Source organism: Amblyomma americanum, chromosome 5 (assembly GCF_052857255.1).
Source record: "Amblyomma americanum isolate KBUSLIRL-KWMA chromosome 5, ASM5285725v1, whole genome shotgun sequence".
Taxonomy (NCBI): Eukaryota; Metazoa; Arthropoda; class Arachnida; order Ixodida; family Ixodidae; genus Amblyomma; species Amblyomma americanum.
The window spans coordinates 55,533,926-55,558,855 of NC_135501.1; the positions used below are offsets into that span (position 1 = coordinate 55,533,926).

Consider the following 24,930-nt stretch of genomic DNA (forward strand, 5'->3'; position numbering starts at 1 on the left):
CAGGAGGAGTGTATGATGTGCAGTTGTGATGTTCCTTGTTTTTACCGCCGAGAAAATGAAGATAATAAAAGTTTCTAACGCTTGTGGGAAACCATCTATGTGAGGTCATGGAAAAGAGAAAATATATGATGACTTTCTTGAGTGGTGACTCACAACTGCCGAAGTATAACAAAATGTTCAACTAGGAGAGGTGCTGTGCTGGTCAAACTGGGTCTTTGCAATGGTGGCCTTTTTATTTTGTTTTTGGTCAGAATTAATGCCTCATTTGTTTGGCATAATTAGTATTCTTATCACTTAACATATGTTTACAGCTGACATGGTATTGTTTATACCATTTACTGCGAGTGCTTCTTATTGCATTTTTCTGTGGCAAGGAATAACACCGAATACAGATGCACAGTTCTTAAATGACCTGGCATTGTGTTCCTTGCAACATTCTTTCAGCTGACATAAGTAGGCCATTCACCTTGAGACGTTAGTCACGACTGAGCCTTTTTTTTTCATTGATTTTTCTATATAGTCTGTCCATAGCTTAGTTTTGCAGCTTGCAAAAACACCATTGGCAAATGCCCTAGCTATTGACCGAACTCTACAATAGTGGGTCATCCTTTAACCGGCAATTCTTCCTTTTCTACAAACCATTGTTGTTGCTTTTGCTGCCGTGTGTCAAGGCTGAAAAAATACGAGCAGACGGGTTTCCCAGTGGTGTTTCTTTATCTTTTTTCTTGCCACGTGGGTTAATCGAAGGCCGTGCATTTTGCTTTCGTGCAGCTACGTTTACTTTTTGTAGAGCATAGGAAAAGGAAGGGTTACAAAATCAAAAATGGGAGGCATTTATTTGATCTGTAGGCTAGTGCGTGTAATTCGAATGCGAGAATGTGCTCCAGCATGCGCATTGAAGCAGTGAAGTAAGTTAAGGAGCCCAGATTATGCCATTCTCTCCAGGCATGGCCAAGAGGAGAGCCGTTAAAGGGAATCAACGTTGAATGCGGCTTATATATTGTGTGTTGGCTGAGATACACACATGGCATGTGTTTCCTCCTCCCCTTGAGCAAGGGAGGCAGTGTGAGGGAAAGGGAAAGAGAGAAGGGAGCAGATGCAGCTGCCGCTGGTTTGATTGAGGTCGCTAAACACGGCCTGACTCCCCCCCTTCCTCTACGCATCCAGCCTACCCGCCAGGTGGCCTACCATTCGCTTTCTCTTTTTTCCCTCATGACGTGGGGGGAATGGACGCCTAGAAAGAGCCTCGTGTGACATACCCTCATTCTTTGAGCGGTCGCCATGGAGGTAAGATGCGGCACTGAGCAAAACGGCCACATGAAGGCATTTTGTGCAGGTTTTGCTAGCTCGGTGGCTTTCGTGAGCATTATTTGAGCATAAAATTTTAGGTGCTTTCACAATTTATTGACTTTAATTCTATTTAAGTTTTGTGTAGGCCCAAGTTCTAAATGAGATTTACAACATTTAGCAGCCATTGAACACCACTGAGCATTGCTTGAAAGCAATTTCTTCATGGTTGTTGGATTTATTGCAGACTGTTACTTGTGCACTTCGTTACTTGTCCCAAATCATACATGTACCAAAATTGCAACTAGCATATTGAGCTCTTTAATTAACTTGAAACGTTTAGCTGAGTGCAAGTGTAATAGCACTATTTAATGCTGGCTGAAGCCTATGCAAGCTTCACAATGCGAGGTGGAAGGTTAGTGTGATAATGTGTTGTTCAGCTTTTAGTGCAGTAACTTGAACATGTACTTTGCATGGCTTCATGTAATGCTGACTTCAAGGTCATCCCAGGTTCCTGCGAGCCTAATTTAATACATGGCCTGAAACATGAAACATCCAGATAAGTTTCATGTGATGAAGAGGGCAGGGAATGTGTACTAACTAAAAGAACGGCATGCGGATGTGAATGAAATCTGCAGCACTCTGAACTGCACAATCATCATGGGGGCCAAGACCTTAGAAATCATTTGTGCTAGGTGTACAGCTGCATTAAGCAACCAGATATACACCTTGTTTGATTTTTGCAAAAAGGAAAAACCTTGCACTGAATGCTAAAATGCCAGTGTGAGACTTGCAGGGGGTAAATTTAGGCAGCCTGTGCTCTGTGCTCTTTCTCAGCCAACATTTTTTGTGTGTTATCTCATCAATTGTAGAGCCTCTCAGTTACTCCTTTCGTAGCAGAATATGTTGGGCACTGCTGAGCTGTTGTGAGTTTCTGGTTATGGAGCCCTGATCACCTCTACAGCAGAATTTGAATTAATATAAGCGTTCAATTGCACCATCCTTGTGTTGAGATGTTGATGCACGTTGAAAAAGCCAAACTGGGTTGCTATTAATGTCGCTCAATGTGCCCTTGTTGGTCATCATTTTGACTTTGGGGAGGTCTGTTTGGGCTTCTGAAAAAGAAAGAAATCGGCAGCTTAACAGAGTGGTTGTTGGGTGCTACTTCTATTTTCTAAAACAGATGTCACAGCCAATCATGATCTTGAACATAGTTGAACAAGTTGAGAAATGACAGTCAATGGGTTAGCTAGCCCTTGTAAAACCCACATGAGGTTGAGAAGACGTTCGAATGGGGCTGGCATAAGTGCCATGGCCTTAACCTCAAAACACCGACCCACATGGTGGCCTACACAGCCCTGACTTTGTAGCATGCATCATGTTACCCCCTCTGTAGCCATGATTTAAGTGTCTGTGGGTATACTAACCATCACAAATGCCTGTTTTAACAATGGATGCGCTCGTGGCCATAACATTAAAAAGCTTGCTTCAGTGATCAGACTCCTCTCATGCCTTACCTAGCAAAAATTGGATGCCATTTAACACATATGTTCTCAAGTGTGCTCGTGTGCAACTTCGTTGCATTCCCTATGTAGAACATGAAAACAGAACATCGAAGCATGCTGCATATGTTACTCTAGCCATGACTGTACGTTGATGTGCTGCCAAAAGACCTGCTACTATGATCGTCATCATTAACTTCTTTACGTTCATGATGGGGCCCCCTGGTGGGAAGTGGATGTCCCATCCACCCTTTTAAAGGGACCCAGAAAGGGGGTCTCAATAAAGGTGCGATATGTCTGGGATGTTAAAAGACGAAAGTTCATAGTTATCCCCAGCAAGAATTATTTTAATGCGTTTTGTGGAAGCTGAGTTATATGCAGACAAAATTTGAACTTCTGCATCTTCACGCCTTTTCCTCTAATCTTGCACGCCAAAACGGCGGCGCTCCTCCGCTGGCCCCACTCACTCGGCCCCTCCCCTACCTTCACCGCCGGCGGCGCGCGCGGAGTGGTCACGGCCGCGGTATCGCGTGACGTTTAAAAGAATTTGGCGTCGCAAACCAATGATTACCCCTGGCTGCTGACGTCATTTGCGAGACGTGACGTCGTCTGCCAGGTTTTTGCCAAAAACACGGCACCGCATGTCACCACGAGGTGCGAAAGCGGGAATTTTTAAAAATGTATTCTAAATTTCCCGCTCGCTTCTCAGGTCTCGCATGTGGCAGGGACGCTCGGTGGCCTGTACTCTACATAGTGCGAGCATTTTAAAGCCAAGCTCAAACACCCCTTTCTGTGGCTCTTTAATGGTGCCTCTCCTGTTGTGTCCCTGCAGAGACAGGCAGTGCTTCTGGGTGTGTACCAGGACAAGGAGAAAGACAAGGATGCGGGAGACTTTGTGCTGACGCCCAATGCCAAGCAGTTTGCCGCCAGTGCCAAGGTCGTCGAGCTCCTCGAACTGTGAGTGGCAGCGTCACGCACTCCGTTAATGTACAACTCCGCAACTTATTTCTCTTACCGCAATAATGCTAATTCAGGCACTCAATCTTTTCAAGTAAATGCCGTAGGGCTGAAGACAGTTTCTTTAAAGTAGCCAAAGCAGGCTTAACAAAACTTGTAGTGGGGCAAGAGGGCGCATAGCTTGTGGAAAAAGTAGTAACACACAAAAGACAAACAGGAGAAGTTCAGGAAAGACATAGATGGGAGTAGCTCTTGGCCTTTTCGTGTGTGTCCTTCTTGCGCTATTGTTTATTCAGAAAGCAGGCTTACAGTTACAAACATAAAAAGCAAAGTCTGGAAGATTTGCTGGTCGTGTTAAAAGGTGTCATGTAACACTTTAGAAGGTGTCATTATTTTGCCTGTTTGCCTAATGGTGTAGTAAATTTTGGCTGCTTCACAGCATTCTGTCATTTTATGTACTGTACATCCATGTAAGCGTGTGCAGTGCGGTGCTTGATTCCAGGGTTCTGTATAAGGTGTATGGAAGACAGATGGAGTAATGTATAGACCACAGTTGGTGAGCCTGCCGTACAGAAACATGGGCTTGTGATATAGGAGTTGGGGGGTGATATAGGAGTTTCGCCGGCTGGTGACATTGTCCAACTCGCTTCCTAGTGAACTCTCTCAATTGAATACCTCTTGAAGCACTTGTGCTGTCTTCTTCAACATGAAGGCTCTCTCTCTCGAGGGCAGTCATTGAAGTGGTACTCAATTAGGGACAGTTATCAGCCGTGTGGAGCAGGTTTAATACAAAGTCTCTTTTGTCCAACATGTTTGGGCTATCCCTCATTAGAAATCCATGCCCTGCCCAGAACTTCTGACACAGTGCTGTTTGTGTTATGGTTTAATTATTGTTTTCCCAGCATATCTCGAGGATATGCCTCACTCTTATGTAATAAATAATACCTTGTATAATACCTTGTGTAATAAAAATGCACAAATCAGTCTTGATATACTCTCGCGGTATTCAGTGTGTTTGGTTCTTTTCAGGTTGCAAGGTCCAAACACTAATGTTTCATTAATTTGATCACTGAAACCCTGGGTAACATTCCCAGCATTATTAAATTACCAAATTCAATGTTGGCAAAAGTGTTTTCTGCTGGAGGATGTGGATCTTCCACCTAATGATTGATCTAAGTGGAAGCATGGGCAGCATCTTCAGAACTGGGTTTTAACAACGCACTGTCTGTATGTTTCTTTGCTCATCTGGGCCCGTGCGCTGTCTAAAAAAAAAACGGGTGATGTAGTTATCGCTCTGCAGTGTTCATGTTGCTGGCATGTGTGGTAAAACTTTACGTTTGTGGAAACTGTCCTCGTGGCCTTGACTATTTCTGTTTTCATTGCAGGACCAAGGGCTCCTTCAAGAAAGGCGAAACAAGAATCTTCTACGGTCTCGATGAGGTGAAGAATTTTTATGTTTATTAACAAGGCCTAGTATTACAGAGTTGGTGCTGCATATATTGTTGTCCAGTGTGGTGTTGGGTTGAGCTGAGATTATGTCTCACATTAGGAAGTGCTATTTTTTTAAGAAGTGCTATTTTTTTTAATTTATCATAGCTTCCTTGAAGTATATTTCGAGCTAAGGTACTAAGCAGTCAAGTTTTCCTGGATGCCTTGTTTCATACAGTAGTGGAATCCTTGGGTTTCTTAACAGTGCTTCGTGGTTTCCCTGGAATCCTAAATCCATCCATGCCTCAACCTTTGCCTTTCCTTAGCCCACTTTATATTGGGATTGACCATAGTGTTATTTCTTATAGCGGACTTTTCCACTGTACATACAGTCAGTCATTGTTATTGAATAACCTTTTTTTAATGGGTTGTGTTTTTACTTACTGCTTAATGCATGCATGTCAGGCAGGAACTGACTGACTGACTGAAAACTTTATTTTCAAAATATATACAGGGAGCTAGTGGAGCGGTCCTTAAGGGTCCGTTCCTTACAAATGCTAGGTGGGCTGCTCATTACAGCAGCTTATTGGCGGTAGCTGCTGCTCGGGCACACCCGACCAGGGCCTTTTGGCTCGCCAGGTCAGAGCAGCCGAGCAGGGCCGCCTCCCAGTCCTCCCGGGCAGGGTTGGGGATAGGGGGAAGATGCGGAGTTGATTGGCATGCCCACACCATGTGGTAAATGTCCGAAGACTTTTCCCTGCAGTGCGGGCACTCCCCTGTGCACGCAGGGTTGAAATGTTTGATTACTGCTGGGCACAGAAGTGTTTTAGTATAAAGGCGAAGGAGTAAGTGTTCCTCCGCCTTCGTGAGGCCCTTGCAGGGCTTAGGAAAGATTGCGTGGCCGAATTGGTAATACCGGATGATTTCCTTGAAGGCAAAAGCCGGATTAGGGTCGGAGTCTGCATCGGGGGGAGGCGAGGGTGATGCCCGGAGAGTGAGCGCGTGGGCAACGGTGTTGGCCGCTTCGTTGCCCTCGAGACCCGTGTGCGCGGGAGTCCATACTATTGTGCGGGACGCGGGAGCCCCGGGATAATTACTATGTTGAAGAATTCGGTATGCCAAATAGGGAATAAAGCCCCTTTCTATGTTCCTGCAGGACCCCCGCGAGTCGGTAACGATGACCCGCAAGTCCTGATCGGCGGCGGCGAGCGCTTTTGCCACCTCTTCCGCATGAGTAATGTCTTGAGCATTGAACATAAGGCTGTTCACTGCGGTGTTTTGGTGGACGACTGCGGCTGTGTACCAACCCCCATGATGTGGGCCGGTGGCGTCCACGTAAAATACTCCGTGTTTGTTTCCATAGTAGCGTGCCAAGGCTTCCGCCCGTGCGAGGCGCCGGCCACTATGGTCGTCTCGTGTCATGTTGGCCGGAAGAGGGCGTACGTGCAGGGCGTATCTCCAGATTTCGGGGATGCGCACGCGCTCTTCCGTTAGTGTTGGATGGTGGATGTGAAGTCTGGCAAGCAGGCGGCGACCCGACGGCCTCTTTGAGAGTCTTGTGTAGTGGTTTGTCAAGTGTGCTTCTCGGAGCTCCATGAAGGTGTTGACCATCCCCAAGCCCAGGAGGCACTGGTTGGACGTGGTGACCGGGAGATCGAGAGCACGCTTGTAAGTCTTACGGAGAACCACCTCAAGGGCTTTCTCGTCACATTTGCGAAGGTGGAGGTAAGAAGTCGAGTACAAGACCCGACTGGTTACGAATGCGTGCGCCAGCCGCAAGGCATCTTTGCACCGTAACCCCCCGCGGTTAATGGAAACCCGGCAGATCATGCGGCCCACCTGGTCTCCCACCTTGCGCAATTTGGCCAGTGTTGTGTCGACACGGCGGTGTTTATTGATAAAGAGACCCAGTACTCTGATCTCCGCGTGTTCTGGGATGGGTCCGCTCGCTAGGGACAGTTCGATTTTGGTAGTGCACTTCGGCAAGGGTCGAACGTGCACAAATTTCGATTTGGCCGGGGAGCATTCAAGGCCTCAGCGGCAGGCGTAAGCGTCCACAATCTCCGCCGCTTGCTGCAGGTTGGCTTCAATGTCTCCTACCGATCCGTGCTTAACCCAGATGGTGATGTCGTCGGCATATAGCGCGTGCTGTATGCCCTCGACACTTTCCAACTGCGCCGGAAGTTTCATCATTGCCAAATTGAATAGTAGAGGTGAGAGGACCGCGCCCTGCGGGGTACCTCTCGTACCTGATTGGTAGGGGCCGTGTTCTTCATCTTGTATCCGGATATACGATTGCCGGTCGGAGAGAAATTGCCTAATGTACTGAAACGTGTTGTGTCCACAGTTGGTTTGAGAGAGGTGCGTCAGAATTATGTCGTGTGTTACATTGTCGAAAGCCCCCTTCAAATCGAGGGCGAGTACTACCTTGTCATTAAGGGGGCATTCGACGGGATTCAGAATTTCGCGGTCTAGTTGAAGCAGGACATCCTGCGCGGACTGGTGCGGGCGGAACCCGAACATGGTGTCTGCGAATACATTTTGGTTTTCCAAAAACTCGGACAGCCTGTCTCGCACCATAGTCTCAATCAGCTTTCCCGCACAAGACGTGAGGGAGATGGGGCGGAGGTTGTCCGTGTTTATGGTTTTGCCGGCTTTAGGAATGTAGGTGACCAGGGTGGTCTTCCATTCGATTGGGAGGGGTGCCTCACCTTGCCAGATTGAGTTTATATATGCGAGTAGGGTCTCGTAGGCCAGGTCGGGAAGGTTGGCAAGTAATTTCACAATTATTTTGTCTCTTCCCGGCGCCGTTCCTCGTTTCATTTTACTCAAGGCCGCCTTCAGGTCGTGGAGCCGGAACGGTTGATCCAGCTCCGCGTTCTCGGAACCTGCATACGAGTACGCTGGCCCTCGGGAGTCCTTTTGGATGCAGAGGTATTGATCGCGTAGTTTTCATGCTAATTTAGAGGTATCTCCGTCGAAGCTACGGATAGCCCGTTGGAGATGTTTTTGTGTCTCGGCTCTGGTTTTAGTCGGATCGATCAAGGCGCGAAAGAGACGCCAAGTGCTCCGGCTAGACATATGTCTAGCGGCCGTGTTGCACCGGTCCACCCAATTCGAGTCGGAGAGCTGTGCCGCGTAATCAGCCGCTCGCTGGGTGAGCTCGGCGATGCGAATTTTGAGCTTCCGATTATGTTTTTGGCGGCGCCATCTGCGGACGAGGTTGCGCCGCGCCTCCCAGATGTGCAGGAGGTGGTTGTCCACCTCCGGCATGGCCTCCGATAGTTGAACTTGAGTTTCTACCGAACGAAGGTGTGTAACCAATTCTTGTTACCACGCGTGGTAGCCTTGTTTGTGGATAGAGGCCGAATTAGTGTAGGTCTGCCGGAACTTTGTCCAGTCGGGTAGGCGTGCTTGGGCGTGGGATCTTGCCAGTGGTTTAGTTCTGACGCTGATGTTGAGTATGCAGTGGTCACTGCCGAGGGTGTCCTCGGTGTTGGCCCATTCTGCGTGTCTTATGTTTTTGGTGAAGGTAAGGTCCGGACACGTGTTCCGAGTCACGGAGTTACCCACCCGCATTGGATGTGCAGGGTCGGTGTGAAGGGCAAGTTCCGCTAGCTTGCGGCCGCGCTTCTTTTCACGCACGTACCCCCAGAGTGTGCTTTGAGCGTTGAAGTCGCCCAAGATCACCAGGGGGTCACTGCCCGCAGCCTTCAGGGCGCGACTGAAGAGGGCTGCGAAAGTTACATTTTTTATCTTGGGAGAACAATAGATGTTAAGTATATGCAAGGGTGCATTTTTTTTCTTAAGCGGAAGAAGAGTGACCATCACATAGGAATATGCAGCATTGAGGTTCAAGTCAACCAAGTTGGCTGTATAATTTTAGTGCACGCAGATACAGGAAGAGGAGTCCTGCTGGAACGTAACATAATTTGTAAGGGTTGCGCCGCTACCTGGCTCCTGGAGGGCAACCACCGCAGGAAGTGAATCGGATGTTACAGGAAAAGCCGGAGGTTCGCCCACTTGGCACGGGAACGGAAACCGCGGCAGTTCCACTAGGTGATTAGGATGCGGATGGCCGAATTGGTATGTGGAGAGCGCCTAATTTGAGGCCTGTCCGCCATGGCCAGTTAGGTGAGATGCCGACTGTGGGGACGCTGCTCCGGAGCCAGCACTCGCGGTGAGGGGGCCATCCTCTATTCCGGAGAGCGAGCAGCTGTCGTTGTCTTCTGCTAAAGTTTCCATGGCGCGACGCATTTTGGGATAGCGGCCAGCCACGCCTTTGATTAGACCGCCGACTCGTCGGACGCCACGCGAAGATTGTGCGATGTGCTGTGCGACTATAGTGGGTACAATTTCGGTCATTTTGGCGATAGCGGAGGTGACTGCCGCGGAAATTTGACTTTCTAGGGCACTGAAACGGGCGTCCATGTGGGCCTCTAGACGGGCCTCAAGTGCAGCATCCGCGTTCAGTGCGGCGTTCGGTGCCGTGGGCTCACTCTCCATTGTCTCGGTAGCGGGACGAGAGGGGGGAGTGATAGGCTGTTTTGATTGCGATTCTAGGAGCGCAATTTTCTCGAGCAGCATCTCAATTCTGCCCTCAAGAGCTGCTATTTTGGTTTGCTCGGCACTGCGTGCCGCAGGGGGGCAGGAGGGAAGGGAGGAGGAGGCAGCCCTGTCCGTACCGCTCACCTGCGTTCCATGTTTCACGGCGTTGACCCAGGCCCTGGTCTTGTCGTGTGGTGGCGCTGTCGACTGCTTTCCAGTGTCGCCGTGTGGTGGCGGCTTCGTCGACGGAAGCTTGCCTGCTCCTCCGGTGGGTTTCTCCGGCTTCTCGGTGTTGTTGTCCCGGCTTGGTAACTCACCGGGGCAGTCAAGATGGCGGCTCTTCTTCTTGGCAGCAATTTTCTTTGTGGTGGTCATCTTGTGCTTGCGGAATTTCGCCGCACACTCCCGCGAGTTAGTGGCGTGTGCACCGGCACAAACCGAGCACCGCGGCACACATTCGTGAGGGGCCCGCACCCCCTCCTGAAGCGGGGCCTCTTGCCCACACAGACCGCACGTGCTCGGCTGCGTGTTGGGACAAGCATCCACTCGGTGGCCAACTGCCCCACACAGGCCGCAGGCCGGGATCGTACGGTAGTAGTTTTGCACAGGGATGAGCATGTTCTCGTAGTGCACAAAACGCGGTTTTTCCCTCCCGGAGAAGGTGATCCGAGCTTTGTTAGAGGAGCCGAATTTCCTAACCTCGGCGATGGCGCCTGCCCTCCACTGCACCTGCTTCCGAATCGATTCCGTAGTGTCCGAGTTGCTGACGGTGATGACGCCATGGCATACATCGCCTCCGTCTTGTCGAAGGTATCCGTGGAGTGGAATATTCCCATGCTCGGTGTTAATGGAGATGTCCCCGAGGAGCCGATCAGCCGCCGCCGGATTCGGGGTATAAATCACAATGAGGTCTTGTTCACGGGATGGTAGAACCGTAACAGACCTTGCTACCTCGGGCCCGAGGTAGGCCGTAATGGCAGCGCCGTAGCGATTCTCTGAAAAGGCTTGGTGCAGCGACATATGTTTGCATGGCTTGAGCACAACCACGAAGTCGTCTGGTCCCGGTCTTGGGAGTCGGCGAGGCTTCCAGTTAGGACGGTCCTTGCCTTTACTTCCTGCAGCGCGCGAGTCAGGAGGCTGTGTCTTGCCAGCCGGCGTGCCAGAGGCCAGGGCAGCGATGGACGCCGCAAGCTTGGCTTGAACGATCGAGCGGCGCGCGACCGCTTCGTTAAGAGATTGGTGCCGAAATTTCGGAACAGAAGTGGAGTTGTCCCCGTCCGATGTTGAAACTGTCGTCCAGATCATGCCGTCGGGATCGTAACCCCTCGCGAATGGTGCAGGGTCAGCCATTTTGCCTAGGGAGGCCGGCTCCATGCCGCCGCGCATCGGCGTGGAACGACGACGCCGTTAGGCCAAACTGCGTCGCCCGGGTGTAAATCGGCCGTGGAATTAGAAAACTTGGGCCCACCTGGCGAAATTTGGTGTCCACGTAGTCCAGATTGCTTGCTGCGTCGAAAGGCGTCGGTCTTGTAGGGGTGAAGAAGGTTTAGCCGTGGCTCCAGCCGAAAAACGACGGAGCCGACACCGTGCGTTTGTAGCCAGTTCTATAGTTCCGTTTTCCCCCCAGGCAGGAAGGAATGACAGCCAGGACACATGGGGTTCCTCAGTCGCATTTTGAAAGCCATTAGGGTTGCCTGAAGCAATAAGGATTGAGAACTTCTGCAGTAGAGTCCTTTTAAAGCTACCAAAGAGCAGATATTACATTCACACATTTCTGCGGAACTTGTGCTTTTGATACTTCAGTCAGGCCGAGAAATGTTTATTGTAGTGTAAAAGCTATGTCAATGCATTTTACAACTTTTTTATTCATACCAATGCACTGAGAAGCATACTAAAAGGCCTAAAAACTGAACCAAATTCCCCTCTTCTTTCTTGGAGTAACAAAAACCAGTCAGCTGGCTTGTCGTTGAACTGCTGGAGTTAGTGCTAGCCAAGGCTCATCAGTCGTTAAAGAGCTCACTTTAAATGACTGAAAGTCTGCCTAGACGTGTGAATTCAGGAACTCTCATTACTGCTTTTTTCTTTTTCTGTGTAGAAAGTTAACCTTCTACTTGAGAAACGCTCCACTTTGAGACAGTAAAGCAGGGTGGATTAAACAACAGACGGCATTAATGACATACTAGTGGAAATCAAGAAGGAAAAATGGGGATGGGAAGGGCATGCAATGAGAACGCAAGATAACCGAAGGTCGTTAAGGGTAATCGAGTAGATTCGAAGAGATGGCAAGCTTAGCAGGAAGCTTCGATAGTCATATGGGCAGATGGGATTAGCAATGGCCGCAGCTGGTACAGGGCAAGGTTAATTGAAAGGAATATGGGAGAGGCCTTTGTTCTGCAATGGGCCTAGATAGGCTGGTGATGTGATGGTGATGACCTGACCTGGTGCTGTCAAACTGACCTTGCAGAAATATCCTCTTGCCTCGGTGGTGCACTTGGGCCCGCGACAGGCCGAGGTCCACGAGCTCGAGGATTGCGATGAAGCAGCTGAGAACGTTCGTGCTGCAGTTGCTGGTGAGGCAGGAGTCATCTCTGGTTATATTCATGAGAGTGTGGCTTGGTTCTCAGTTTTTGAATAAATAGCATGCTCAGAAATGATGAACACAGGAAGAAACAAGACAGGTGACAGGTCATCAAAGATCATGTGCCAACTATCTCTCAGGAAAGTTCCCAGTTAAGTCACTAATATTTCTCAAGTGTTGTGCCGATTATTCATGAGAGTGTGGCTTGGTTCTCAGTTTTTGAATAAATAGCATGCGCAGAAATGATGAACACAGGAAGAAACAAGACAGGTGACAGGTCATCAAAGATCATGTGCCAACTATCTCTCAGGAAAGTTCCCAGTTAAGTCACTAATATTTCTCAAGTGTTGTGCCGATTATGGTATGCAGGTGAACGTGGATGTAACGAAATTTAAAAAAGTCTGTGAGTTGTCATTACATGCATCTTGTGAAGACTCAAAAGGGCAATGCACAATAGAAACCAAAATAAGAAGCACAGTAGGCGAAACCTTGAAAGTGTTCTCAGTGCTATCATGATGAAGCGAGTGTGGAGCTGCCACCTTCTTCGCTGCGAACCACAACGACGCCACTACACGCGGAGTGGCAAGAGCGGCAGAGGTGGGAGAGTTGGAAGAACCCACCTCTTTCCACGTGTCCAGCTCTCGTAAAAAAAAAAAAATTCACTTGGTCCACCTATTCACCGCAGCCTTTGGAAGTACGACTGTTTGCCTTGCGTCCCCACTCCCGCCATGTCAGTTGTTGGCGGTTGAGTCACCTGAGTCGCACAAGCAAACGAGTGATTGTGGTGGGCATGCACTGCTCATCCCATGTGTTCTGTGCTGGGTCGTGTTGTTTTGTACTGCTTTTGGACATGAGATGTTAAATTGCCACTTGGTGTGATGCTACAAAAGCAATCACAGCGGCGACTGCTGCATTTTTTGCAGAGAGGTTCCGATCACGTTGGAGCATGGCACGTTGTGTCAACTACGTTCGCTCATTGTGATCGTAGATGTTCCTGTCATGGCAGTTCATCTTTTGTCCCATGAAACTTCGCTTGATTCGGCCAAATTTTGAGTGTAGCAGTGACAGATAATAGATACTCAGCATGGTAGGTTCACTATATCAAGGCTGACTGCCAGAGCACCTTCATTGCATGGAGTTCACAAATAAACATGCTTTAATGGGGGTGACGTTCGGGAAATCAGAAACTTCATAATATCGAGGAATTTACAACATGGAGTTTAGTTTAACTGTATTATGAGGATACTTAATATACTGGCAGCTGTAGTGGTGTGGGTAAAACATGGTTAAAACACTAATTTAACCAAGTTGATGGGTGCTAAGCCATTAAATTGGGGACCTCACTAACCATCAGACATTGCATTAAAGATTGTGGGAATAATTCACTGTTGTGAGGGAAGAAGCTGCAATATTTATATGTAGAGGTGTGCGAATATTCGAAATTTTGAATACGAATTGATAATGTTTCATATTCGGTTCATATTCGTATTCGAGAAATGATATTCGTGAATTTCCGAATATTCGAAAATTCCCGAATACTCGGCAGCGATCGCATACCGCGCCGACTTTCGTAAATCTGATTGTTGCAAAAGCGCAATATATGGGCAGATTATCTGAATATAGAGTTTAAAGTTCCAGGAAAACAATATAAAGGCATTGTTCTCTTTCTTCTCCATCGTTTATCGCGTGGACCGATCGCAATCCGATGTCGCTAGGCTTGACCCAGTGCGGAATTCCGCAAGTGGGCTTTCCCACATACCACGCGTGCTGCGAACAAGATGGGGACGACCCACTTCTAATAATTGCAACGCGAAAGCGCGTTTATTTTTTTTATCCTTCCGTAATATGCTATCTAATTAATGCCCACAGCCATGGCATTCGTTGTCACCTTAACTCTCTGAGCGGGACCACCGCCATCTTGTTTTGGTCAACTAAGCTATGCGGGAAAGCCTACTTGCGGAATTTCGCGTGAGGCTCCCGAAGGGGCGAGTCGAGGTGTCACAAGAGGGCAAGCGATCCTGTAAAAATCCCGCGTATTGCATGGTGCACTGTAACCCATGCACCTCTTAAGTGGGCCTAACGCAGGCGTGACAATGTTCGGAGGGTCCCTGTCACTAGGTCAAAAAAATAACCTGGCCGCATAGTTTTGGTTTCTGAGCTTGGCCACTCACCCGTTGCAATGGCAACTGTCGGCCCGCGCATTCGTCAGTAGTCCAATCTCAGCACCGTGCAGCTTTCAGATGCTGACTGACACGTCGCTCGTCATTTCTTTTTATTTTTAGAAACAGTCTCGCCATTCCGATGTCAATGCACGTTCCCATCTCGCTTATCTCGCGATGTCTTCCAGCACGCCGAAACTTGGTACTCGTCACGTGATGACAGGTGTTTGCACGATAGAGCTACCTCATAAGACTACAGCGTTTTCGTTTTTTTTTTTTCGGGGCCACGGGGCATTTTATAAATCAACCTTCAAATAACCTGGGCATTTCTGTCGGTTGTTTGAACTCCGAATTAATGAGGTTTTACTAGCGATCATGTTATTTTTGTTTCCAGTCTTGTCATGTTATGGATTGCATTTTGCCTGACCACATTACAGGTTGTATACTGTTATACAGTTCAATAAAGTAGTATACATTTTTGCGCGCATCATGTTTTTTTTTTATACGGTGCTCAGACAGTCTTGTTTTGTTTATTTCAGTTGCAAAGGCCATACACTATTTTGAAAAAAATATCAGCAACAATTTTTGCTTGTTTATCTTTTCTGAATTTATTTTTTGTGCTGATCAGATATTCGATATTCGAAGCCATTTTCTCTTCATATTCGTATTTGATTCGTATTCGAAAATTTCGATATTCGCACACCTCTATTTATATGTGATACATTTTCCTCTCTCACTTATCTCGGTGTGTGTGAGCACATTTAGTACACCCTCACTCCTTCCTTATGGTTACCAGTGAATTGCTTCTTGTGGTCAGCTGTGTTAATAGCTGGCAGTTTATTGGAACCAAGTTATTATGACTGATTTTATCTCCTTTAACTGTAGCTCACACCAGCAGCTTTCCTGGATGATGCAGCACAGCCATGACACAATTTTTGTTCCTAGTTTTGTTATTCATTTTCACAAGAATTGTAAGTTACGTTTGAAGCTCAGATTGTTGCGTTTTTTTTTATAAGTAGCAAAATTGTTGAGCATCATGTATCCCGAGTGTGTCTGTTAATGAATAAACAGCAAATGCTAACTAAGGTGGCAACAAAATATTCTTAAGCACTGTGTTGATCTGTAGTTGAACCTCAGCCTGCTTGCCTTTCTGGCAAGCACAAGGGAATCAAATGCAACTGTACTCGCACAGGTTCAGGCACATCTAGTCCTGGTAAAATGCATGTGCATGTCATTTATAGGCATCTGGATTGAGCATCTTGTGGAGGATTCACTCTTGTGACAACTATATCTTCCTTGGCTAGAGATGGGTCCGCATCTGACTGCATTCAGGCTCAACCTGAGTGGAGCATATCGACATGCTGGCACTGTACTTGCAGTCAACTTTCTGTGGCTCTGCAGCCAAGGCTGGGCAGGAAAGGGAAGGAGATGGGCCTTTGTCTCCTGAAGGCTGGAGGACTGAAGTGCTAGCATCGTTCTGCTGCAGAATATGCTCCTGAAGATAATGGGGACAAGGCCAACAACTTCACACCGAAGAACCGAGTCCTGTCTTTCTTTAAAAGTTGAAAAACTCTGCCTGTCGCCTCTCACAGGTTCATGATTAGGCGACTGGAGAGAAAGGTGCGGTCAAGGCACAGCGGGCGAGGGAAAAGAATGTTTTTTTTTACAGTAACTGGCTGGAAGATTTCGGTACCTCTCCCCTTGTACTGGCCGGACTACTTGTTGCAATGAGACAGCATGGTGGCGAAGGCCCTTTTCCTTTCGTGTCCTGCCTAGCCTTGGCTCCAGAGCCACAGACAGTTGATCACGAGTATAGTGACTATGGATCCAGACAAGGCTGAGTGAACTGGCCATGAGCGGACCAGTTGACGTTTGTTTGTACACATTTGCCTGCTGAACGGGCACCAACTACTTTCTGTCTCTTTCCTCCTTGCAGCTGGTGTCCGCAGCCTGCGCAGTGTGGGTGCCACAGCAATTGACGTGGACCCCTGTGCTAATGCCGAAGGTAAGGGGCCCCTACTAGGCAGCCAGTTCTCATTGCTGTTTTCTGCCTTGATTTGTTGCAGGGCTGTGGTGTTTTGGTTGTCCCTTGTTACTTAAAACCTTCAGAACTAGCTATCAGGGCCTGGCTGTATTAGAATTATCAGAAAGAACTGCTTCATCCTGTTCACTTGATCCCTCTGTTATCTCCGAAGCCTCACTCCTATCTGTAGTGGTGTGCAGTTTACTAATTGCTCCTAGCTCCTACTCTATTTAGCTGAAGCAAGACCAAAGTGTCAAGTGAAGTGTGACTGCACCCTTAAAGGGATACTGTTGACATGCAGTGTTTTTTTCCTAATAAAAATTTGTTGTCTGGATTTTTATATCCACATTCGATGTTTGTTTACAAATAGAAGATGCAGTTATTGGTGAGAAAATTGGACAAAGAAATGCATCATGTTTTTCCTCTCCACTTAATTCAGACTTCTGATCTACATGGTGAAAAGAACCCCAGATCATCATTTCGAAGTGATTGATGGTGTAGTGTAGCCTCACAGATCTGTGTACAAAAATCGGTCTCATTGTCACGGCAGCTTGCTTGAGAAAACGGCCGGTGGCGGTGTTCACTGGGCATGTGCGAATAGTGGTTTTTTGGTTCAAAGCGAATTCGAATCGAACAGCCATTTTCTTCGAATAATTTTGAAGTGAATATTTCGAATATTTCTAGCACACAAAAAAGATTGAACGGCACAATAGGCAATTTAAAATTATGTATTTTTTTAACACACAAGGTTATTACATGAAAACAAGTGAGAATGCATGGAACTTTATCACACTTATTGAAGCCGTGTAGACGTTCTGCAAAAGTGGCCATCGGAAATTGGGGAGTTCAGTAATTATGGGGTGTTAAATCTGTCTATGAGACCCCTGAATGCAATTTCGATTGCATCATTGCGCAGCTGTTGCTTTTAAGCGACGACCCCATGAGCACCTGCTAGGTGTACACACTGCATGCCTAGCGCAACCCCGCTTCAGGCGTTGGAAAGGGGCACCTGTCATGATGTGCCTCATGCTAGCTAGCGCTTGATTTGCGAATTTCACGCGGAGAAGAGCGGGTGCTGCACATGCAGTGTGTTCAAACTCGTTCTGCGGAAATCAAAAGAGCCACGCATCCTCCGATTAGAGAAATTTAGCATAGCGTGATCCATGGCTGCTATGGCGAATCGATTCCGCGGGGAGCACCAGCGCATGCGCAGATCGCCCTGATCAGGCCACAAGGCGCCAAACGCCGGCCAGCTGTTTGCACGCCTGCGCCGTCCGGACCAATCAGTGCGGGCGTACTAGTGACGTGCAGAAGCAGATCACGCTATGCTAAGTCTCTCTACTGATGCACACCACCGTGCTGGTTGCGGCGCATGCACACCTTGGGTAACATGGCCGCAGATATACCTGGCAGATACTGATCTGAGGGTTGCGCTTCTGCCTGCTCGCGTCTGTTGCTATGAGCATGCACAGACCGGCTCCGGCATACGCACGGGAGCGCAGGCACGCGGTGCGAAGTCAGGCTTTGGTTGCGTGCTTGCCGCATTGTGATCCCGGAGCAAGAAGCAAGAGTTCCAGAAGTGTTATTCGCTCGTGACGAATACTTCGAGATTTCGAATACCAAACATTCAGTTCAAACCGAATATCGAATACTTTACTATTCGACTGAATATTCGAAATCACCGAATATTTTCACAGGCCTAGTGTTTACATGTGCATTTAATTTTTTTGCTTTCCCTAGCTTATACAAGCTCAGTTTTTGATAAGAGTAGCCTCTCTGTCATTATAATGCAGAAATCTAGCGATACACGCCAACTAAATTTAGCCCTCAGTTTCCCATTAAGGACCTGAGAGGCTGGAAACTCACAGATCTGCCATCTTAAGAACAAGACAGGCGACTTGGCCTCCTTACTAAGGAAGTTTTTTTTTGCCAGCAGAAAAGGTGCATGTCAACAGTTTGCGAGATGTGGCACAAGAAAGTGGAAAAGAGAGCAGCATTGATGTGTGAAAGCTGCATCCTTCTTCCTTGCAAAAGGGGAGGTGGAATTGTTTTGCAGAGTTCGACAAGAAGTCAAGTGATCGGAGACCATCCTGGCATGGCAATCAATTGGAATGACTGCCTCAGTACTCTTAGGTTTTAGTCAATTACCGTATATACTCTCGTAACGAACCCACTCTTTTTTCCAGAAAAGTTGACATCAGTTTGGGGGGAGGGTTTATTTTGAGGGGAAAAAAGTTCCAACAGATTTTTTTGGGGGTGCCGAAATTTCATATTGTACGTGTGCCTGCCTGCCCGTCTGTAGTCAGCAAAAGCACGCGGTCAGATTTGCTCGTGTTACCGCTGTTTAGCATCATTAACTTCGAAAGGTGTTTGCTGTATAACAGCGCAATCCAATAATTTTGTGATAGCCAGCGGCACTGGCCAGTCGCGACGAGTTAAAGTGAACATGCTGAACACCGGCCTTGAAAGCCGAGTGCATATTTTTTACATAAGGATAAAAGAAACTCGCAGGATGGTCACAAGTGTGTGATGTGAATGTTTATGCTTGAGCTGTGGTGAGGGGTTGGGTATTTTCGCTCCCGGTCTTGAGTTTGCCAGGTCACTTGAGGTTGTGAAGGTCCTGCTTCCTTCATAGCAGCTCAGTGTACCGGATGTTTTAGTATAGTGTTCCAATTTAAACTGCTACGTTCTTCTCCGATGCTCAAGCGCTCACCGGCTTTGTAAGCATGCGTAGCGCAGTGCTTCGAGCAAGCCACCGCCATCAGGGATTCTGTCTTGGGACTCTTGTCTTGGGACTGTCTTGGGACTTGGGACAGCGTCTTGGGACTCTGCCGAGTTCGCTGAGCGTGCCAGCCCTGCGGGAGCTTTCATCAAAGGATAAACAAACATGCCGTGATGTCATCCGCGCAGCATCTTGGCATGCTGGCAATTTCTGCAGCGCAGACGGCTTGTAAACTGAGGAACATGCTACGAAAACTGAACGGTTAAAAAAAAAATTAATTCTCAAGGACAGAAGTGGGAGTGGGTTCATTATGCGAGCAGGCTTGTTACTCAAGCATATACGGTAATTTTTTTCTCTTTATTGGGAGAGTTTCTTTCAAGGGACTCCGGGCACAAATTGAAGCTGGCGTGTATCAATAGACTACCGCTTTCTAAGAACAAGGATGCTGCCTTCATTGATAACATATTTTTTTTTAAAGTTGGAAAGGGTGAAAATGAAATGCAGTTATCGCTGGCACTGGCTGTTTGCGCAAGCAAACTGTGATGATGTCGAGACTGTTCGAGACTGCTTAGTTTTTCACGCGGATCTCTTGAGGCCTGGTTGCACCGCCGTTCACTGGGGGTCGCAGTGTTCTTGTCGATGTTGACGTCGTGACTTTGAATTGATTGGCACAAACATTTTCAACTTCATTTGCTTTGCTCTGAATGTGCCTCTTGCTGCAGAGCAAATGAAAACAAATGCAGAAAAAGCCACAGAATTTGATTTTCACTGGGAGCAGAATATATAGATCAAGTGTCCCCTTAACTTTTTCTTTATGTACCTGTAAATTATTAGGAGGGTGAGGTAGAACTGTTTGGATGCAAATTTTCTCTGTTTTATTGACACAGCTTGCTTGCTGATTCTCTCGCCCTGTGTCTGTTACCAGCTGCTGCAGAGGGCTGCACGCTGGCACTGCACGTGTTTGAGGAACTCAAGAAGAAGGAGTCCCGCAAGCCACCCGTGACCGTGTCACTCCTTGGGAACAGCGACCAGGACAAGTGAGCCTTGATCTCTCGGGATTAACGTGAGAGCTTGAAGGACCTCGTTCTAGAAAATCCGGTGTTGGCGTTGTGAGCGAAAAAAATCACGGGCATGGCTCTGGCAGGTGTTTCCAAGAAAGCAACCTAGGAGGAAGGTGGACCACCTAGGTCATGTGAGCTTGTGGCATTGTCACAACCTGCCACAGGATAGTGAGCAAACTGACCAGTGATTGGTCACTTGGGAAGAGCAACCTAGGTCTCACAAGACCTACCGATGACAGCACTTGCTGTCGCATGGCAGTAGTGCATCGCTTAACCACTGCACCACTGCGGGACCCTCTCTCTGGGAACCCTTGCAAGTAAGGTTGTCGTGAAGGAATTTTTTCTCAATGTGTTACAATACCAGCAGAGATAAAGGCAAGGGGAGGACAACTGCACCCAGTTATCGTTCTCGGTAAAAATTTATGCTCTAATAGATTTAAAACTATTCCCGTCAGTCCATGCAAACTATAGTCAGATACAACTCAAGAAGGAAGCGGGTTTTCCCCTTCAAAGGATCCCCTTCCAGCCAATGGCGATGGCCGACACTCATGAGCCTGCTAGCACGACAATGCAAGGAGAGTCAGATGAAAGGGGTTAGTCCCCTCCTTCCATGATCGAGGATTATCCCCTCCTTGCATTGTCACGCTAGCAGGCTATATTATCATTTTTTCACTGTGTCAGTTAGTTTTCAAAATATTACATATTTACATTCCTTTTCTTGCAAAGGTAGTGGAAAGAAACTGCTGACTGGCAAACTATTATTAACGTGTTATTAGCATGTTAGTGACTGCTTACTTGCATTGTGTATGCCCACCCTCTGTCTGTCCCCTTTTAACACCAGGTGGACCCGGGGTGTGGAGAAGTCGATGGCTCAGAACCTGGCGAGACGCTTGGCCGAGACACCGGCCAACCTGATGACCCCGACACGCTTTGCCCAGCAGGCTGCTGAGGTTCTGGAGAAGAGGGGGGTCAAGGTCATTGCCAGGTGGGTGGACCCTCATTACTGCACCTGCCCCTCAACACTTTTGCACTGTTTTGCATGAGGTGTAATTGGGTGAGCACGGCACACAGAAGCTGCTTTGGGTGCAGAAGCTGATGCAGTCGGTGAAGTTGTGGCCTTTGGAGTTGGCGAAGAAGAAAGTGGCGAATTGTAGTGTCCCGCCAAAGGGCACAGATTGTGAAATTAAATGATAACGAGGGGACCAAAAGTTTGAGGCCAGCTCCGAGGGTTTTTCGATCTTCATATATTTCAGCGAAACTTTTACTGCATGTTTTCCTCCGAATCCTGATCATTGACACCAAGTTGTAGAATTTCATTCCTGACCAAATAAATTTTCAAGCTTGCCGTTTCCGAGGCTCTAGTTCAGGTGATTTTTACGTGAAAGGCCAAGTTTGCGACATTTGGACCAACGAATTATTTTAGGTGTGTTTATGCTCAGTATTCTATCGCTACCTCAGCATCGGCTCATTTTTTTATTATTAAAAAATAGCACGAAGTAGTAATACCGCTCCTGCATGTTCTGAACAGAATTTTAAGGCTTTTATTAGAATATTGCACATATGGTTAAATTCATAATTTCCAGCTGCTAATTCAACCCTCAACCCACATATGAGTGCTTTCAAAATAATTTTTGTGACACCATTGCTGTATCTTGCAAAGCATTGTTTGTTGCAGAGTGTTCGGGGTGGCGGCATACGATTTCGTGTTTTGTGCAGCATGAACTTACTAGTTAGAGCCTAACTCGTGGCAGGGATTCGAACCAGCAACTTATTTTAGGTGTGTTAATGCTCAATATTCAATCGCTACCTCAGCATCGGCTCATTTTTTTTATTATTAAAAAATAGCACGAAGTAGTCCTCAGCATCAAGAATTGCTAAAGGAAGAATTGCTAAAGGAAGGGTTATTTTCAGTGACTCTCGGGCTGCATTACAATCCATAATGTCATCAGGAAGCCTTCAAGAGCTGGTCATCGATGACTTAAACAGATTCCACTCCAAGGCCTGTGAGCTTGGCCATCGTGTTGTGCTGCAGTGGTTACCCGCTCACTGTGGCCTTTCAGGCAAACATCACGCTGATGGTGCAGCGAGGTGGCGCATGGCGACACCACCTTGCTCCTCCCTATACCGTTTTCTCGCAGTGATGGCACGAGGCTTCTAGCTATAAAATTCTGGCAGATGCAATGCTCTTTGTGGTGTGATCCGCAGCATCAGTATAGACCCCTTCTTCGTATCGCATTATGCCAATATGCCACGCAATATAGCCAGACGTGATCAAAATTGCCTCCACCAAATTCGCCTGGACGTTGCCTGTACTAAACCCTATTTACATAAAATTGGTGCATCAAGTAGCCCTCTGTGCCCCACATGTGGTGTGCCCGAGGATCTGCCACATTTGATCTCCCGCTGCCGACTCTTCAGCAATCATCGCAAGGCGCTTTTAAGTGCTTTAGGACTCCTAAAGGACGGCCCCGTGCACCTGGAGCGTGTCCTTGGACCTTGTAGGGATGTGGCTTAGGGTGTGCGCGGGACAAAAGCATTTTTGGTGTTTTTAAGAGACACGTGTTTGGTGGACATTCTTTGACAATTTTGTTTGTGCGTGTGTGTGTGTGAGTGAGTGCGCGAGTGTGCTTGATTTCACCATTCACCCTTTCTTTTTCTCTTTCCCTTTTCTTTCCACCATCCTCTTCTCTACTCTTCTGTTCTTTCACCCTCACCTGGAGTAGCATGCCAGGCCGACAACCAGGCAGACATCTCCTATTCCATTGAAGTGCTTCTCCTCCTCCTCTGCTTGTGTGTGCATGTGGGCTCTTTGACCTCCGCCGTTTGTGTGGCCCTGCGTGCAGGGATCGCAAGTGGATTGAGGAGCAGAAGATGGGCTCCTTCCTGAGCGTCACGAGGGGATCGGACGAGCCGCCCGTGCTGCTGGAGATGCACTATGAGGGTCCCGGCCACCTCCCGGGTGGCCCAGTTGTCTTCGTTGGAAAGGGGATCACCTTCGACAGGTGAGTGACGCAGCACTTGCTGCCCCCTACTGTCACATGGCAGCACTGAATGCTGAATGGGTGCCGAATGCTTACCAGTCCTGGAGCACTCATGATGATTGACGAAGCACGACAATAAAAACTGGTAAAACATGGCCAGCAGTGAAGTCAAATGTGTCAAACAGAGCCAAAGAGAAACTGTATGAGCATTGTCGGCTCTTCCATCAGCTCTCGACACTCCCCATGAGGGACGAATGTGCAGTAAGAGTGAAACTAAAAATAAAAAAAAATAAACATCTTTTGAAACAAGCACGTGGAATAGAGGACCTGCTAGAGCACGATAATTCGTGGTTAACCCCAAGCTAAACTGCCCGTGATTTTTTTGCTTCCACGCGTACGCATTATCCAAACACAGTGTCAATTGCTTACCATGCCTGGAAGAAATTTGGTTCATAAAATAAGGCGCGTGATTACGTGGCCACAGGTCTCACCAGGGACGGAAATAAACCAAGAGATGTTCCTGCTATTTAGAGAGCAGTACAACTTTTTCTTTTTTAGCACATGGTACAATGCAAGGCAGAGCGAACGATGATTCAGACCAAGGTGGATAAGCTGCTGCTTCATTTCCATGATAAGACTAATGTGGTTGGTTTTGCCCACCACATTGCGGCACCTCTTTCCTATACTGCAATTCCAGCGAAAATAGAAAATAGAAGGAAGATACGACTGTACTGAACTACCCACAGGTGTGAACGAAAAAATTCCTCACCAACACCGCCAACAGGCTTTAATTTGACAGTGGAATTTCGTCGAAGCATTTCTTGCGCCGCAGCCAGTTCTTTGAAACCTCACTGAGCTGAAATCGGACTTTTCTCCGGGAAATAAGGCTTAGAACTTGAGAATTCAACAACGCTACTAGGTGTAATTTCTACATGTTTTACTCTTCACTCAGATCATCTGACAGACTCTGGGCTGATAATGATAATGTTGAATACGCAGCTACGGTTCCCGTTGGACCGGCGGCCATCCGCACCAGCCCAGCCAGTGCCCCCTTGTTAACGCATTATACAGGGTGTTTCACGCTTTTTTCGGCATAGCCTTGTCAGCGGTGTAGTATATTGTGGTGACGGAGAAGGCGTGCGGCTCCCCGCCTTTCATGCTCGCCTGTGTGTATTTCCAGGCTGCAGAAACTACGTCTTCCCCGGGAACCTTCACCCTAAGAACTAGAACTTTAAAATGGGAATTCATAACGGTCTGGCCGGAGTACGGTTCGGGCCGCCACCATTGCCCTCATACAGTGTATCTTGCCCTCCCTCACCCTCACCTCGTCATGTCTTCCCTCCCTCATCTTTGTCGTCACGAATTTTCATCCGCCCATCCTCCCTCACCCTCACCTCACTGTGTGAAATCCTCATGAGGTGAGGGTGAGGACGCCTAATCAGGGCTCGCCCTTGTGAGGATGCCCATCTCTGATCGCAAGCAAGAAGTAAAGCAGGTTGCTAGATCAGTTACTGGCAAATGTCACGTGATTCTAAATTGACATCAAGATCCTCTGAAGATCTGGCGCTCGATGGACTGACAGTTCGCAGCGGCGAGCCACATGTGCGATCCGCAGCCATCAATGTGAGGTGGCATTCGCCTCGCCTGCTTTTCCGCATGTTTTACTGTTGAAGGCCTTGTGGAA

At 47.8% G+C, this 24,930-nt stretch overlaps 2 protein-coding genes and 1 long non-coding RNA gene across 3 annotated transcripts in view; 1 reads left to right on the forward strand and 2 right to left on the reverse strand.

The window, feature by feature from the left end:
* Window positions 1-24,930, forward strand: part of LOC144132447 (cytosol aminopeptidase-like) — a 59,962-nt gene that overhangs the window by 3,994 nt on the left and 31,038 nt on the right. Inside the window, exons 2-8 of the mRNA XM_077664860.1 lie at window positions 3,622-3,746; window positions 5,132-5,186; window positions 12,187-12,292; window positions 16,396-16,464; window positions 20,130-20,241; window positions 21,107-21,250; window positions 23,109-23,267. Coding sequence (XP_077520986.1) covers window positions 3,622-3,746; window positions 5,132-5,186; window positions 12,187-12,292; window positions 16,396-16,464; window positions 20,130-20,241; window positions 21,107-21,250; window positions 23,109-23,267 — 770 coding nt within the window. The remainder of the gene's footprint in view (window positions 1-3,621; window positions 3,747-5,131; window positions 5,187-12,186; window positions 12,293-16,395; window positions 16,465-20,129; window positions 20,242-21,106; window positions 21,251-23,108; window positions 23,268-24,930) is intronic.
* Window positions 1,475-24,930, reverse strand: part of LOC144132450 (uncharacterized) — a 70,019-nt gene continuing 46,563 nt past the window's right edge. The window contains exon 2 of the long non-coding RNA XR_013314820.1: window positions 1,475-2,402. This is a non-coding gene — a long non-coding RNA (uncharacterized LOC144132450). The remainder of the gene's footprint in view (window positions 2,403-24,930) is intronic.
* On the reverse strand, window positions 9,276-11,632 carry LOC144133623 (uncharacterized). The gene has a single exon (XM_077666803.1). It carries the CDS (start codon window positions 11,106-11,108, stop codon window positions 9,276-9,278), a length of 1,833 nt encoding a protein of 610 aa, XP_077522929.1. The 5' UTR covers window positions 11,109-11,632.

Bases quoted from the DNA above. Each gene is read 5' to 3' on its own strand.
- LOC144133623 (XM_077666803.1), bottom strand. From the start codon at position 11,108: ATGCGCGGCGGCATGGAGCCGGCCTCCCTAGGCAAAATGGCTGACCCT.